The sequence below is a fragment of the Entelurus aequoreus genome, linkage group LG23, assembly GCF_033978785.1.
Source record: "Entelurus aequoreus isolate RoL-2023_Sb linkage group LG23, RoL_Eaeq_v1.1, whole genome shotgun sequence".
Classification (NCBI taxonomy): Eukaryota; Metazoa; Chordata; class Actinopteri; order Syngnathiformes; family Syngnathidae; genus Entelurus; species Entelurus aequoreus.
In genome coordinates, this window is record NC_084753.1 from 38,849,591 (window position 1) to 38,867,622 (window position 18,032).

At 37.4% G+C, this 18,032-nt stretch overlaps 1 protein-coding gene and 1 pseudogene across 2 annotated transcripts in view; one reads left to right on the forward strand and one right to left on the reverse strand.

Annotated features, from left to right (window-relative positions):
* The first annotated feature begins 3,487 nt into the window (after positions 1 to 3,487).
* Positions 3,488 to 18,032, forward strand: part of LOC133640589 (oocyte zinc finger protein XlCOF6-like) — a 36,181-nt pseudogene continuing 21,636 nt past the window's right edge.
* LOC133640603 (gastrula zinc finger protein XlCGF57.1-like) overlaps positions 5,338 to 18,032 on the reverse strand; it is a 49,109-nt gene continuing 36,414 nt past the window's right edge. Inside the window, exons 1-3 of one of the 2 annotated variants that reach the window (XM_062034115.1) lie at positions 17,553 to 17,990; positions 6,388 to 7,824; positions 5,338 to 6,303 (exon numbers count right to left, since the gene is read on the reverse strand). In XM_062034115.1, the coding sequence (XP_061890099.1) occupies positions 6,044 to 6,303; positions 6,388 to 7,824; positions 17,553 to 17,676 (1,821 nt within the window). In that variant the 5' untranslated portion in view covers positions 17,677 to 17,990 and the 3' untranslated portion in view covers positions 5,338 to 6,043. Of the gene's footprint in view, positions 7,825 to 17,552 lie in introns of those variants that run through there. The other variant, XM_062034114.1, reaches the window with a different exon arrangement.

The following is an 18,032-nucleotide window of genomic DNA, read 5'->3' on the forward strand; positions in this document are numbered from 1 at the left end:
TTAAAATGTTCAGCACTGTTATAAACATGTGAATATTCAATGTAATAATATATTATATTAATACCACAATAAAGTGGTACGTTTGGGGATGTGTAATATTGTTTGTATGAACATCCTGAATGTTTTTGTGCTAGAATTGTTTGAATTAATAGAGAGTGGAAAAAAATGAGGCAGTAATGATAATAATGGTTTGTTTTAAGCCTGTTTATGAATAATTAAAATACCAAAATGGAGCTTACATCCTCAGTGAGCTGAACTCCAGCAGTAAAGATGAGATAAATAATGTGGAAAGGTCAGAAGTCAAATGTTTCTTCGGGTAATACATGGAGCCTCTAATGCCACCTAGCGGCCGTTGGAAAGAATGCATACATTTTGTTTTGACGTCCTTAAAGGCCTACTGAAACCCACTACTACCGACCACGCAGTCTGATAGTTTATATATCAATGATGAAATCTTAACATTATAACACATGCCAATACGGCCGGGTTAACTTATAAAGTGACATTTTAAATTTGCCGCTAAACTTCCGGTTCGAAACGCCTCTGAGGATGACGTATGCGCGTGACGTAGACCGGCGAACACGGGTATGCCTTCCACATTGAAGCCAATACGAAAAAGCTCTGTTTTCATTTCATAATTCCACAGTATTCTGGACATCTGTGTTCGTGAATCTGTTTCAATCATGTTCATTGCATTATGGAGAAGGAAGCTGAGCAAGCAAAGAAGAAAGTTGTCGGTGCGAAATGGACGTATTTTTCGAACGTAGTCAGCCACAACAGTACACAGCCGGCGCTTCTTTGTTTACATTCCCGAAAGATGCAGTCAAGATGGAAGAACTCGGATAACAGAGACTCTAACCAGGAGGACTTTTGACTTCGATACACAGACGCCTGTAGAGAACTGGGACAACACAGACTCTTACCAGGATTACTTTGATTTGGATGACAAAGACGCAGACGTGCTACTGTGAGTATGCAGCTTTGGCTTCTAAACATTTGATCGCTTGACCGTATGTGCGCAACTTTTTTTTGCGTATGTACGTACATTTTTAAAATATATAGGCTTTATGAACCTTGGGTTAGGTGAACGGTCTTTTGGGCTGAGTGATTGTGTGTGTTGATCAGGTGTTTGAATTGTATTGGCGTGTTCTATGGAGCTAGGAGCTAGCATAGGAGCTAGGAGCTAGCATAACACGTACCGTACCGTACGTGCGCGTCACGTACGTAACTTTTTAAAAATATATAAGCTTTATGAACCTTGGGTTAGGTGAACGGTCTTTTGGGCTGAGTGATTGTGTGTGTTGATCAGGTGTTTGAATTGTATTGGCGTGTTCTATGGAGCTAGGAGCTAGCAGAGGAGCTAGGAGCTAGCATAACAAACACGCAGGTGTTATTATGCAGGATTAATTTGTGGCATATTAAATATAAGCCTGGTTGTGTTGTGGCTAATAGAGTATATATATGTCTTGTGTTTATTTACTGTTGTAGTCATTCCCAGCTGAATATCAGGTCACCCCCGGCTCTCACAGCATCTTCCCTATCTGAATAGCTTCAACTCCCCACTAGTCCTTCACTTGCACTTTACTCATCCACAAATCTTTCATCCTCGCTCAAATTAATGGGGAAATTGTCGCTTTCTCGGTCCGAATCTCTCTCACTTCATGCGGCCATCATTGTAAACAATAGGGAACTTTGCGTATATGTTCAACTGACTACGTCACGCTACTTCCGGTAGGGGCAAGCCTTTTTTTTATCAGATACCAAAAGTTGCAATCTTTATCGTCGTTGTTCTATACTAAATCCTTTCAGCAAAAATATGGCAATATCGCGAAATGATCAAGTATGACACATAGAATAGATCTGCTATCCCCGTTTAAATAAAAAAAATTCATTTCAGTAGGCCTTTAAAAGCTGCTTTTTACTTTCTGTCCTGTTTGTGTCCAAGTCTGTAGTGTGGGCCATAGGACAGAAGGAGGACATTCTGTTAATAGCCTGTGGAGGGCAGCAATACACCTAAGATGTTCTACTAGTCTGCTGGAAATAGAAAGAAGAAGAAGAAGGAGGAAAAAGCAAGAGCTGGAAGGACGGAGGAGGATCGGAAGCGGAAGTGAACCAAGGAGCGGTGGATGACAGTGAGAGTGTTTGAATCTTTTTGGCGGTTGAGCATAAACTGATTTGTGACTGGATGGAGATGGAAGGGGATAGTGAGGGGATGTATGAGGAAGGTATGGACATGGATAGGACTGGAGGGGAGAGAGGAAAGAAGGGGAGAGGAGGGCATGAAGGAAAGTGGAGTTCAAAAAGAGTACATGAAGATGATGAAGGAATAGAAAAGAGGAAAAAGATTATGGTAGATAACTGCAAGATCATATATAAATTTAAATCAGATCAAGACATGAATGATGTTAGTTTGATGACACTGGTTAAGGGGTTAAAGAAGGACATTGGAGAGGTGGAGATGGCGAAGGTGCTCAGGGACGGACGGCTTTTGATCAAGTGTAAAAATGGAGAGCAAAAGAACAAAGCAATGAGGTTGCAAAAGCTGTGCAACAAGATAATAAAGGAAAACTCTGAAGTGGGAGAACGAAAGGGGGCAAGAGGAGGAGAACATTTACCGGTAGATTATTTGGAAATAGAAATAAGAGGGGGAACTGTCATAATGATGAAGAGAATGATAGCATTTAGAAACGGACAAAAGACGGAGAGCGAATCTGTGCTAGTGCAGTTTGTGGAGGAAGTCCTCCTGGAAAGAATCATGATAGGGTTTTTAAGCTTCTACGTTCGAGCTTACGTCCCACCCCCAGTACGCTGTTTCAAGTGCCAACACTATGGGCACATAGCTAGTGTGTGTCATGCTAAGATGAGATGTGGAAGGTGTGGAGGGGAGCATGAATATGGACAATGTGGAGACAATGAACAGGTCAAGTGTTGTAACTGTGGCGGGAATCACACAGCAGCGTATGGGGGATGTGTCATAAGGAAACAGGCAACAGAAGTACAGCAAATCAGAGTAGAAATAAATATTACATACGCAGAGGCAGTTAAAGTAAGACATCAAGAAAGTGCAGAACAAGACATAAGTGAGAATAAGTTCAAGTAATAAAGAACAAGAGGCAGCAAATACAGGAATTTCCATGGACAAACTAGTTGTGTTCCTGGCATATGTAATAAAGTGTACAGAACAGGCAAGAAATAAGACTGAGAAGATCAAAATAATCGTCAAAGCAGCAGCAAAGTTTTTAAATGTAAAAGAACTATCTTGGGAACAGGTGCAAGGTGAACTACAGACAGTAGACGAGACGGAGTCATGTGACCACAATCCAACGCCATGTTGATTGTTCAGTGGAATGCCAGAAGTCTAATAGCAAACAGACAGGAATTAAAGGGATATGTTGGAGTCAAATTTCCTTATTTGTTTATATTTTGTTTTCTCTAATTGATTGCTGGCCTCAGTTCATGCTGAATTTCCTATTCGGCAGATTGCTCCGCCCACTTCCTCTTGACAACCAGGAAGTGTTGACAGGGATGGGACCGTTGCTATGGTGCGGTTGCCATGGTAGCCTCCTTTAATTGGGTTCAGGTGTGAGCACTGGTGGGGCGATTGCATGGAGGACAAACAGTTTTCGACCGTGTCGTGCCGTGTGTGGTCAGGTCTCGCTGCTGTGACAATGTGCCATTCAAGGTCAGCATACATAATGTTCTATAACCTACATTTGATTTAATGTTAATAGCTTGGAATAAACGGATTGTCATATCCAAACACATTTCTACAGAACTGGACATTCAATCGTTTGCACGCGTCAAACTGGTCAACACAGTCGCCCTCAGTATCAGCCCAAAGGTAAGGGCTGTACAATGATAATAAAATGCCTCATAGCCGATTATACAAATGTGATGAATTCATCTTGATACTGTCCTGCCACAGTGAATATGTTTCCCTTTTAAAGGGCAAAGTCCTCCCAGGGTCTTTTGTCCTAATAGATAAAGTGAGGAGACTATAATTTAGGAAAACAATTTATTTCACAAATGGACTAGAAGAAGTTACACATTTTTACATGTAGTTAAATTCGACCGAACACCTGCATCATCTTCTCAACAACACCCACATTCTTACATGCAACATATTTAAGAATGGCGGTAATAAATAAATACAAAGTGTATTCGGATGCAAACAATTATTGACGATGTTTACTCTATTAAACGACATATATGTGCACATGTATGCACTGATTAAAAATACAGAACTATAATGCCCACGTGCCTGACTTTCTCCATCAAACGCCATCTTGCTTTTTCCTAGTAAAAAGGACGTCAAAACAAAATGTATGCATTCTTTCCAACAGCCGCTGGGTGGCAGCAGAGGCTCCATGTATTACCTGAAGAAACATTTGACTTCTGACCTTTCCACATTATTTATCTCATCTTTACTGCTGGAGTTCAGCTCACTGAGGATGTAAGCTCCATTTTGGTATTTTAATTATCTTTAATTATTCATAAACAGTCTTAAAACAAACCATTATTATCATTACTGCCTCATTTTTTTCACTCTCTACTAATTCAAACAATTCTAGCACAAAAACATTCAGGATGTTCATACAAACAATATTACACATCCCCAAACGTACCACTTTATTATGGTATTAATTAAATATATTATTACGTTGAATATTCACATGTTTATAACAGTGCTGAACATTTTAATTTCCCCTCGGGGATTAATAAAGTATTTCTGATTATGATAATTACATCACTCTCATAAAGCCTTTAAAGCTGAATATGTTTTTTACCATAGCTCAGCTTCACAATGTTGGAATATTGACTGCTGATATTAATATTCTTCTATTGTTTAGAATATTACACTTTACTCTTTTTCTTTGTTCAAAAGAACAGGATGAAAGTGTCTTTAATTGTCACTACTGAGTGTAACTATATATAATTATGTATATAATAATCTTCCATTCTTCACCTTCATTACCGCTTAATTTAACTCTCATCTTATTTTATCCAGAGAGAACTTGACCATAAAAAGATGGCTGCACATCAATAAACTGTCACTAAACTTCAATAAAACTAAATATATCATATTTGGATATTGTAAAAATGGAAAACACAAATTATGATGGATAATATTGAAATTAAAGGAATAAAGGTAATCACATTTTTAGAGTTAATATAGATAATGAAGTAAGCTGGACACTACATATAAATCATATAAAGAAAACATTAAAAAATGGAGTGCAATACTAAATAGAATAAAATACATACTTACAAATATTAACTACAATTATTGTACCCAACTTTAGTTGAAGCATACATTGTTTATTGCATAAAGGTCTGGGGACATACATATAAAACAATCACACAACAATATTCATATTACAAAAGAGAGTAATGAAGATAATTAATAGAATGGATTATAGAGACCCAACAAATGATTCATAAAGTCACACATTTTAAAAGTAAATGATCTTGTATAAAAGACAACTGTTCAAATGATGTATAAAGTAAATAATAATATGCTTCCAGAAGTGGTCCAGAAGATGTTTCAGATGTGAACCAGTAAATATGAACTAAGAGGGATTTATGTGTACTCAAAAGCAAAGGTATGAACACATGCAAAACAAATATGTATATCATATAAAGGAGTTCATCTATGGAATCATCTAGAATTAGAAAATAAAATATGTAACACTTCATTATTTCAAAAAACATATATAAAACACTATAATGAATACGTATACAAGTGAATTGTGAATATCTACACATAAAATGTTTATTGCTTGTAACATATTTTATGTACTGTTTATTCTCACCTTTTCAGTCAAATTGTTCTGTTCATTTTAAAGTACACAAATGTGTATATTAACTCATGTACTTGACTGAAATAAAAGCACTAATCTGAAGTATTTACTCTATGTATGTTATAAGCATAATAACAAGATTGTGTTACACACACAACAATGATGTCACACATGTTATATGTGCTGATGTTGTTAGAAAGTCAAAGTTAAAGTTTTGACAGTTTATTTCAAATCCTGCATCTTCATTTGCTGCTGCTGTTCTCACCAGCACACTTGTGTTTCTTACACTGGTACTTAGAAGAGAATCTTTCACCACACACACTGCAACTCAACACTTTCTCTCCTGTGTGTGTTCTCATGTGTGCTGTACAAGATTGTTGGAAACGAAAGCTTTTGTTGCAGCTTGAACAGGAGTATGGTTTTTCACCAGAGTGTTTTCTCATGTGTGCTTTGAAATTGGACCCTTGAGTAAAATCTTTACCGCAGATTGAACATGAAAAAGGTTTTTCTCCTGTGTGTATTCTCATGTGTGCATTGAAATGGTCCGATCGAGAAAAATCCTTCCCGCATGTTGAACATGAAAAAGGTTTTTCTCCAGTGTGTGTTCTCATGTGTAATTTTAAATTTGCATTTGTTACAAAACTTTTACCACATTCTGAGCAGGAAAAAGTTTTTTCTCCAGTGTGTATTCTCATGTGTGCTTTGAAATTGTTCCTTCGAGTAAAGTCTTTACCGCAGATTGAACATGAAAAAGGTTTTTCTCCTGTGTGTATTCTCATGTGTGCATTGAAATGGTCCGATCGAGAAAAATCCTTCCCGCATGTTGAACATGAAAAAGGTTTTTCTCCAGTGTGTGTTCTCATGTGTAATTTTAAATTTGCATTTGTTACAAAACTTTTACCACATTCTGAGCAGGAAAAAGTTTTTTCTCCAGTGTGTATTCTCATGTGTGCATTGAAATGGTCCGATCGAGAAAAATCCTTCCCGCATGTTGAACATGAAAAAGGTTTTTCTCCAGTGTGTGTTCTCATGTGTAATTTTAAATTTGCATTTGTTACAAAACTTTTACCACATTCTGAGCAGGAAAAAGTTTTTTCTCCAGTGTGTATTCTCATGTGTGCTTTGAAATTGTTCCTTCGAGTAAAGTCTTTACCGCAGATTGAACATGAAAAAGGTTTTTCTCCTGTGTGTATTCTCATGTGTGCATTGAAATGGTCCGATCGAGAAAAATTCTTCCCGCATGTTGAACATGAAAAAGTTTTTTCTCCAGTGTGTGTTCTCATGTGTACTTTGAAATTGCCCATCTTAGTAAAGTCTTTACCGCAGATTGAACATGAAAAAGGTTTTTCTCCAGTATGTATTCTCATGTGTTCTTTCAGCATGTGTTTTAGTCTAAAATTTCTACCACATTCTGAGCAGGAAAAAGGTTTCTCTCCGGTGTGTGTTCTAATATGTTCTGTCAGATGACAACGGTCATTAAAAGTTTTGTCACAGTGAGAACATGTGAAGTGTGTGTTGTCAGTGTGACATGTCTTATCATCTTTAGAGTCTTCATCATCAGTGTCAGGAGAGTGTGACGTTGTGTCCTCACTATCTGATAGTGGAGCTAAGAGCTTGTCTGCTTGTGATCCTCCACAGTGGTCTCCATCAGCTTCTGTTGTCATGTGTTGAGTTGAGCTGCTGCTTGGAGGCTCCGCCTCTCTCTTCTCCTCACTCTCACCTTTGACCTCATCACCTTCACTCTTCACACTGATGAGGTGTCTCTTGTCTTCCTCTATGAAGTGGGGGGACAGCCGCTGTTTTTCTTCCTCTTTGACGTAGGAGGGCTGCGGATCCTCCGGTTCCTCTTTTACGTGAAGGGACTGTATATTCTCAATGTGAGAAGTCTGTGACTCTTCCTCTTCATCTTTAAAGTGGGGGGGTTGTGGCTCCTCTTCTTTCACGTGGAGGTGCTGTGACCTCTTCTGCTCCATACTGGAGGACCCCTCCTGCTGCTCAGGTGGACGATATTTTTCACAGACGTCTGCAGGACACAAGAAGACAAACACATGCTGGGATCGAAATAGATAAGATTTTACCAATTAAGATTTCATTTTCTATTCTGCTTTTACGATTTGGTTATTTGTGGACTCACTTTTGCTTTCACATTCAGTAAAAAGGAGAAGAAACAGGTCGATTAGCATCAACTTTGACTAGTTGAGAAGTAACATGAGCGTACAAAGCCAACAGTGACGTCTTAAAGGCCTACTGAAAGCCACTACTACCAACCACGCAGTCTGATAGTTTATATATCAATGATGAAATCTTAACATTGCAACACATGCCAATACGGCCGGGTTAACTTATAAAGTGCAATTTTAAAATTCCCGCCACACTTCCGGTTGAAAAACTCCTTTGGATATGATTTATGCGCGTGACGTCACAAAAGCAACGGAAGTGGTTGGACCCCATCGGACCCGATAGAAAAGCCTCTTGTTTTCTTCGACAAAATTCCACATTATTCTGGACGTCTGTGTTGGTGAATCTTTTGCAATTTGTTTAATGAACAATGGAGACTGCAAAGAAGAACGTTGTAGGTGGGATCGATCGGTGTCTTAGCGGCTAAGTACAATACTGTAATATCTGTGATATTTGCATTAGTGTACTGTCTTTAAGGGTTTGGGGAACGCGCATGCGCGAGTGAGTTGGCGGAGAACTTGAGTGTGTGAGCGTGAGTTTTGGCTAACAGCAGCTCGTGTATGTGTGTGCGTTACTTTTTGAACTACAACCAGTTACCGCTTTTTAATAAAGCGATTGAGCAGCGCTTCCTCGTCTGTGTGACTCCTTCTCCACTGCGGGGCATTACAATACTTACAGCAACACAACAAGGACTACTTACTACGCCTAGCCGATGCTTGCCGCCAAACCCACGGATGAAGTCCTTCGTCGTGCCGTTGATCGCTGGAATGCAGGTGAGCACGGCTGTTGATGGGTTTCTATCTTCATTTGAGAACGATGCTACGCGCTAGCTCAGTAGCTAAGTGTGTCACCGATGTATTGTCTTGGAGATAAAAGTCACTTTAAATGTCCATTTCGCGTGCTCGACTCTCATTTTCAAGAGGATATAGTATCCCAGGTGGTTTAAAATACAAATCCGTGATTCACAATAGAAAAAGGAGAGAGTACATAGTTCTGTGAGGTCTGGTTGCTAAGTTAGCTTCAATGGCGTCGTTAGCACAGCATTGTTAACCTTCGCCAGCCTGGAAAGCATTAACCGTGTATTTACATGTCCACGGTTTAATAGTATTGTAGATTTTCTATCTATCCTTCCAGTCAGGGGTTTATTTATTTTGTTTCTATCTTCATTTGAGAACGATGCTATCGCGCTAGCTCAGTAGCTAAGTGTATCACCGATGTATTGTCTTGGAGATAAAAGTCACTTTAAATGTCCATTTCGCGTCCTCGACTCTCATTTTCAAGAGGATATAGTATCCGATGTGGTTTAAAATACAAATCCGTGATTCACAATAGAAAAAGGAGAGAGTACATAGTTCTGTGAGGTCTGGTTGCTAAGTTGCTAAGTTAGCTTCAATGGCATTGTTAGCACAGCATTGTTAACCTTCGCCAGCCTGGAAAGCATTAACCGTGTATTTACATGTCCACGGTTTAATAGTATTGTTGATTTTCTATCTATCCTTCCAGTCAGGGGTTTATTTTTTTTGTTTCTATATGCAGTTAAAGCACGATGCTATCACGTTAGCTCGTAGCTAAAGCATTTCGCCGATGTATTGTCGTGGAGATAAAAGGCACTGAATGTCCATTTCGCGTTCTCGACTCTTATTTTCAAGAGGATATAGTATCCGAGGTGGTTTAAAATACAAATCTGTGATCCACAATAGAAAAAGGAGAGTGTGGAATCCAATGAGCCAGCTTGTACCTAAGTTACGGTCAGAGCGACAAAAGATACGTCCATCACTGCCTCTCAAGTCCTTCACTGTAACGTTCCTCATCTACGAATCTTTCATCCTCGCTCAAATTAATGGGGTAATCATCACTTTCTCGGTCCGAATCTCTCTCGCTTCATTGTAAACAACGGGGAATTGTGAGGAATACTAGCTCCTGTGACGTCACGCTACTTCCGCTACAGGCAAGGCTTTTTTTTATCAGCGAGCAAAAGTTGCGAACTTTATCGTTGATTTTCTCTACTAAATCCTTTCAGCAAAAATATGGCAATATCGCGAAATGATCAAGTATGACACATAGAATGGATCTGCTATTCCCGTTTAAATAAAAAAAAATCATTTCAGTAGGCCTTTAAGAGGCACAGATTTTACGGGTCCCCCATGAGGTGCCAGAGGGCCCTAAGGACAATATTCTGCTTTGAAAATATCTATAAAATAAAAACAATTTTGGCAAGAAATTAACAAAATACTACACGTTATTTTGTGGCAATTACAAAATATTGTCCAGTATAATTCTCAGGGCATTCAATCAATCACAACTGGACTGTTAAACTGAACATATATACATAAATATACAGTATATATATATATATATATATATACATACCCCGCCTTACACCCCATTGTAGCTGAGATAGGCTCCAGCACCCCCCGCGACTCCGAAAGGGATAAGCGGTAGAAAATGGATGGATGGATGGATATATATACATATACACATGCATATATACAGTCGCGATCAAAAGTTTACATACACTTGTAAAGAACATCATGTCATGGCTGTCTTGAGTTTCCAATCATTTCTACAACTCTTATTTTTTTGTGATGTAGTGATTGGAGCACATACTTGTTGGTCACTAAAAACATTCATGAAGTTTGCTTCTTTTATGAATTTATTATGGGTCTACTGAAAATGTGAGCAAATGTGCTGGGTCAAAAGTATACATACAGCAATGTTAATATTTGCTTACATGTCCCTTGGCAAGTTTCACTGCAATAAGGCGCTTTTGGTTGCCATCCACAAGCTTCTGCTTGAATTTTTGACCACTCCTCTTGACTAAATTGGTGCAGTTCAGCTAAATGTGTTGGTTTTCTGACATAGACTTGTTTCTTCAGCATTGTCCACACGACTTTGGGAAGGCCATTCTAAAACCTTCATTCTAGCCTGATTTAGACATTCCTTGACCACTTTTGACGTGTGTTTGGGGTCATTGTCCTGTTGGAACACCCAACTGTGCCCAAGACCCAACCTCCGGGCTGATGATTTTAGGTTGTCCTGAAGAATTTGGAGGTAATCCTCCTTTTTCATTGTCCCATTTAAAGCAGCAGTTCCATTGGCAGCAAAACAGGCCCAGAGCATAATACGACCACCACCATGCTTGACGGTAGGCTTGGTGTTCCTGGGATTAAAGGTCTCACATTTTCTCCTCCAAACATATTGCTGGGTATTGTGGCCAAACAGCTCCATTTTTATTTTATCCGACCACAGAACTTTCCTCCAGAAGGTCTTATCTTAGTCCATGTGATGTCAGATGAAACAAAAATGGAGCTGTTTGGCCACAATACATTACATTATATACATTACAATCAATTGAAATCGGTACGATACCACCTTTGAAAAGTACAGCTTCCGCTCTTTCATCTGAGTGACTACAGGGTCGAGGCGCACACACAAAGTGCATACAAGCAATAACATCTTGAAGAGGAAGAAAGGCAAACAACTACAATTCTACTGGTTAATAATGAGGGTGTGAAGTACAACATGGAGGTATTTGGGCTTCAAAACTAACAATAAAGGTGACGCTTTAAACAAGGAGGCACCGCGTTGCAAGTACTGTTTTACACCTTTCCTGCTTGTCGGCTCCCAGACCGTGGTCGAGGAGAGCAGGGGAGACCTTTCACTTTGGTCGGAATGACGAGGCCATCGATTAGTTACAACTTGGTGACTTTATTTGTAATTTCCACAGGGCACAAGCGGACATCCACCATGCTACTGACACTCCTGCACATGCTAGCGCTACCTCTCCTAACTTGCCCACTCACTCGTCACGCACCCCACATACTGCCATTCTTAAAGGAGCACACACACACATATGCAACTCTCACAACAGCTGCTTTAAAACACGCCTCTCCAAATGTGGCTATTAGTATTAGCACCTTTGCTTCAAACTGAGGTCAACATTTAAATAATGAACATTCAGATCTGCACAAGGAGTTATAAAGAGTGACAGGTAATAATGTCATTGTTACACCTGTCCTGCTGTTCGGTCCGGTGCAGACTGCTCTCATATGAAACTTATCTCAACTTATCTCAACTGCATTATGCCAGATATTTGAAGTAACACACTAATTAATAACATTTATTAAAAAGTAATTCTGTTTTCAGGGCTCGAATTTAACCATGGCAACCGTGGCAAAAGCCGCGACTGCTCTTGTGACTTGCCGTAATGCCCTAAAAAATGTACCAACATCGACAAAAACATGCCGTGACCGCCCTTGACTTTTTACTTGGTAATGGACGAGGGCTGTAAGGGTAAACGGTATAACGATAATTTGCGATACATTTCCCGACGGTAAGTCAATTTTTTTAATTACAGCGAAATCGTTATTTATTAATGCATTTTAGGCAACACAAAGTCAGGCGCATACGCACTAGCGTTGTTTGGCTTGATAATCATGGCGGACCAGCTACATGGACTTTTCTACGGAGATTTGCCCTCGGAGTAAACGGAGTCAAGCGCTTGGGTTAATGTAATTTTCCCTCGTTTCCCGCCGTGCGTTTAAGAGCGCACTGCTGTGTTTGGATGGAGACAGGTGTGGACAATATTGGAGACACTTGTCCCCACACTAAAAGTATACAGCGAAGGAGAAAACTAGTTGATGTTGCTTTTATTTTCTCTATACATTGTCCATCAGCTGCTGTGACTGAGAGTTAATGAGTTGAGGAAACATGCAGCAGGTGATGTGTCGTGAACGTTGTCACAACTTGTTTATAAAGTAATTAATTTGTTTACTGGGATGTCCAATTCCAAAAGCAAACCCGACCCAGCAACACTCAGAACTGCAATAAACAGAGCAATTGAGAGGAGACACAAACACCACACAGAACAAACCAAAAGTAGTGAAACAAAAATGAATATTATCAACAACAGTATCAATATTAGTTACAATTTCAACATAGCAGTGATTAAAAATCCCTCATTGACATTATCATTAGACATTTATAAAATTAAAATTAAAAAAAGAACAATAGTGTCACAGTGGTTTACACATATCTACTACTCTGCTTGCATGTCAGCAGACTGGGGTAGATCCTGCTGAAATCTATGTATTGAATGAATAGAGAATCCTTTTGAATCGGGAAAAAAAAAATCTTTTTTTAATCGAATCGTGACCCCAAGAATCGATATTGAATGGAATTGTGGGACACCCAAAGATTCACAGCCCCAACATATATATATATATATATATATATATATATATATATATATATATATATATATATATATATATATATATATATATATATATATATATATATATATATATATATATATATACACACACATGGATGCTTTGGAGCCCCTGCCTCAAAATAAAATAATGTTTATAATAATGTTTATTGTGTGCATGTCCCATGATAATGTTTATTGTGTGCATGTCCTATAATCATGTTTATTGTGTGTATGTGCTATAATCATGTTTATTGTGTGTACGTCCTAGAATCATGTTTATTGTGTGTATGTCCTATAATAATGTTTATTGTGTGTATGTGCTATAATCATGTTTATTGTGTGTATGTGCTATAATCATGTTTATTGTGTGTATGTCCTATAATCATGTTTATTGTGTGCATGTCCTATAATCATGTTTATTGTGTGTATGTGCTATAATCATGTTTATTGTGTGTATGTCCTATAATAATGTTTATTGTGTGTATGTCCTATAATAATGTTTAATGTGTGTATGTCCTAAAATCATGTTTATTTTGTGTATGTCCTATAATCATGTTTATTGTGTGTATGTGCTATAATCATGTTTATTGTGTGTATGTCCTATAATAATGTTTATTGTGTGCATGTCCTATAATGATGTTTATTGTGTGCATGTCCTAAAATCATGTTTATTTGGTGTATGTCCTAAAATCATGTTTATTTTGTGTATGTCCTATAATCATGTTTATTGTGTGTATGTGCTGTAATCATGTTTATTGTGTGTATGTCCTATAATGTTTATTGTGTATGTGCTATAATCATGTTTATTGAGTGCATGTCCTATGTTTATTGTGTGTATGTGCTATAATCATGTTTATTGTGTGTTTGTCCTATAATCATGTTTATTGTGTGTATGTCCTATAATCATGTTTATTGTGTGTATGTCCTATAATCATGTTTATTGTGTGTATGTCCTATAATCATGTTTATTGTGTGTATGTGCTGTAATCATGTTTATTGAGTGCATGTCCTATAATGTTTATTGTGTGTATGTGCTATAATCATGTTTATTGTGTGTATGTGCTATAATCATGTTTATTGTGTGTTCGTCCTATAATCATGTTTATTGTGTGTATGTCCTATAATCATGTTTATTGTGTGTACGTCTTATAATCATGTTTATTTTGTTTATATCCTATAATCATGTTTATTGTGTGTATGTCCTAAAATCATGTTTATTTTGTGTATGTCCTATAATCATGTTTATTGTGTGTATGTGCTGTAATCATGTTTATTGTGTGTATGTGCTATAATCATGTTTATTGTGTGTATGTCCTATAATCATGTTTATTGTGTGTATGTCCTATAATCATGTTTATTGTGTGCATGTCCTGTAATAATGTTTATTGTGTGTATGTCCTATAATCATGTTTATTGTGTGTATGTCCTATAATAATGTTTATTGTGTGTATGTGCTATAATCATGTTTATTGTGTGTATGTGCTATAATCATGTTTATTGTGTGTATGTCCTATAATTATGTTTATTGTGTGCATGTCCTATAATCATGTTTATTGTGTGTATGTGCTATAATCATGTTTATTGTGTGTATGTGCTATAATCATGTTTATTGTGTGTATGTCCTATAATCATGTTTATTTTGTTTATATCCTATAATCATGTTTATTGTGTGCATGTCCTATAATCATATTTATTGTGTGTATGTCCTAAAATCATGTTTATTTTGTGTATGTCCTATAATCATGTTTATTGTGTGTATGTGCTGTAATCATGTTTATTGTGTGTATGTGCTGTAATCATGTTTATTGTGTGTATGTCCTATAATGTTTATTGTGTGTATGTGCTATAATCATGTTTATTGTGTGTATGTGCTGTAATCATGTTTATTGTGTGTATGTCCTATAATGTTTATTGTGTGTATGTGCTATAATCATGTTTATTGAGTGCATGTCCTATAATGTTTATTGTGTGTATGTGCTATAATCATGTTTATTGTGTATATGTGCTACAATCATGTTTATTGTGTGTTCGTCCTATAATCATGTTTATTGTGTGTATGTCCTATAATCATGTTTATTATGTGTATGTCCTATTATCATGTTTATTGTGTGTATGTCCTATAATCATGTTTATTGTGTGTATGTGCTATAATAATGTTTATTGTGTGTATGTCCTATAATGTTTTTTGTGTGTCTATGTCCTATAATCATGTTTATTGTGTGTATGTTCTATAATCATGTTTATTGTGTGTATGTGCTATAATCATGTTTATCGTGTGCATGTCCTATAATCATGTTTATTGTGTGTATGTCCTATAATAATGTTTATTTTGTGTGTGTCCTATAATCATGTTTATTGTGTGTATGTGCTATAATCATGTTTATCGTGTGCATGTCCTATAATCATGTTTATTGTGTGTATGTCCCATAATAATGTTTATTGTGTGTATGTCCTATAATAATGTTTATTGTGTGTGTGTCCTATAACCATGTTTATTGTGTGTATGTCCTATAATCATGTTTATTGTGTGTATGTCCTATAATAATGTTTATTGTGTGTGTGTCCTATAATCATGTTTATTGTGTGTATGTCCTATAATCATGTTCACCTATAAAAACACCATAGTTAAAGGTCAGTTATTTTCATGTTGCTGCTGACATTTAAACGTGTCCTCTTAAACCAGGGCACTTTATTTCAATGTTGTTTTTTTTAAAAGAATTACTTTCAAGGCTTTTAATGTTTTTCTTGTCTCAAAACCCCTCTTAGGTTGGGATCCTATAATACAAAACCTACTTTTCTTTCTTGTTGGTACCTGTTTTTGTGTATTTGGATTCAGGAATGATCTTTTATTTTTTAGAATGCTTTTTGATCCGAAACGATGCAGTTAGTTGAAAATTCAGTGCATAAAAATTCAGTTAAAAAAATGCAGTGCTGAAAAATGTGCTGCTTCAAAAAGCAAGACTCACTTCCGTTAAAAGACTAAAACCATGGAGCCTGTCTCAGAAGCAGCCAATGAGGTGTCAAGTTTGAAGTCACGTGACTCGGGTCTTGCAAAACAGCACAAAAAAGGAAATGAACTTTGCTACCTGGGGATAATACAACATAATTAACATTTAAATGCTGCCTGCTGGATGTTTTCAAACTATAGAAATGATTCCAATGGTTCAAATCTGCACTTTTGAGTGACATACGAGTTAGTAGGTGTCATGACATGCAGTTCAAGTGACTGTGGTACACAATGTGACCAGCAGATGGTGCTGGATAATGATGTTCAAGTAAACGTAAGGAAGAAGACACACGCGCTGTTTCAACCCTCTGCGCATCCACTCGGCGCAGACGTGATCCCACGTACAAATATCGCGACATGCTAATTTAGCCGCTATCAAAACAACTAGCCCGTCACTGCTGATTTCATTTCAACAATTAAAAATAGGAACTTGATAGTAAATAAAGCCACGTTTCCACTGCTGGATGCTGTGTTCAATCGTGTCCATGATGTTTTAACGTTTAGGGGACGTGCTGTCATGAAATAAATAAAACATATTCCGGTGGTGGTGGTCAATGTCACTACTCCATAGGTACCGGAAGACTACGTCACTTCCTGGACTTACAATTGTTTTTACAAAGGTGCTTTTGAAACGTCACATTCTGTGATATTTGAATATTTTATTAATGTTTTGTATAAAAACTAGCTTACATAGGAGTAAAAGGGAACAAGAATATAAACATGAACAAGGGGTCGACTTTAAAAAATCAGGGAGTATTATGGCCACAATTTCAATCACTTTCACTCTTCTGTCATTGCAATGAATGACGTAAGGGGGCGCCACTGACTCACATCATGTGATTTATTTTTTAAATGTTGATTTTTTTTTTTTTACAATCTATTTACTTATTTTTAAAAGATCAGTATGTCATCTTTTATGTGACATTGTTATTCAAGTAAAGATGACAAAAAAGAAAACTATGGTAGTGACAACATGCACGAACAGAACTGTTCACGTTATACCATCTCATCTCATTGTGGATCATGTGAATGTTTGAAGTGGAACTAAATGTGATCTCTGAAAGGGGTACACATTATTTCCAAAGCAGGGCCCCCATCCACATATACAATACTAGTACATATCTGATGAAAAACAACATTATTGTTGTTATTTTAATTATAAGTGTGCCAAATCACCTATATTTGAACATTATCTAATGGAAATGACTGCTGTCTGATAATCACATTAATAACACAATAACAATCATGTGTCTGAGTACACCTATTCATCAAAATTAATCTAACACTTCATGTTCATGTTAATGATGGAATATAAAGTTAGTAAACATGTGAGAGTAAGAAGTAAACAAACCTGTTCTGTGTAACACAACTTGATGTTTCTTGAAAACAGCCTCCAGTAGTTGACGTAGTCTTTTGTTCTCTTCTTTTGTTCGAGAAAGTTCCTCTTTGTACTCTGCTATCGTTCTCTCGCACATTTTCACACAATCACAACACTTTACACTCACACTTGATCTTAACTAAGCGATGTGTTGATCAAATCCGCGTCTCTTTGTTAGCAGCTAACAAGCTAAGCTAACTAGCATGCTGAGCTAACTAGCGCGCTAAAACAACTAGCAAGCTAAGCGGGCCTAATAATGTCCAAAGTTGACTGAGACGAGTGGAGTTTATCCTGACACGGAGGATGAATAAAGTGTAGTTAGTAGCGATGTGAGGAGATGTGCCGAGGCTTAGAAGCGTGTGTGGAGTAAAGGAGGACTTTGCTGCAAAGCGCATATCCTCCACGCATGCGTCACTTAGGGGCGGGGCCAAAGAGTCAAAGTGATGGGCAAGT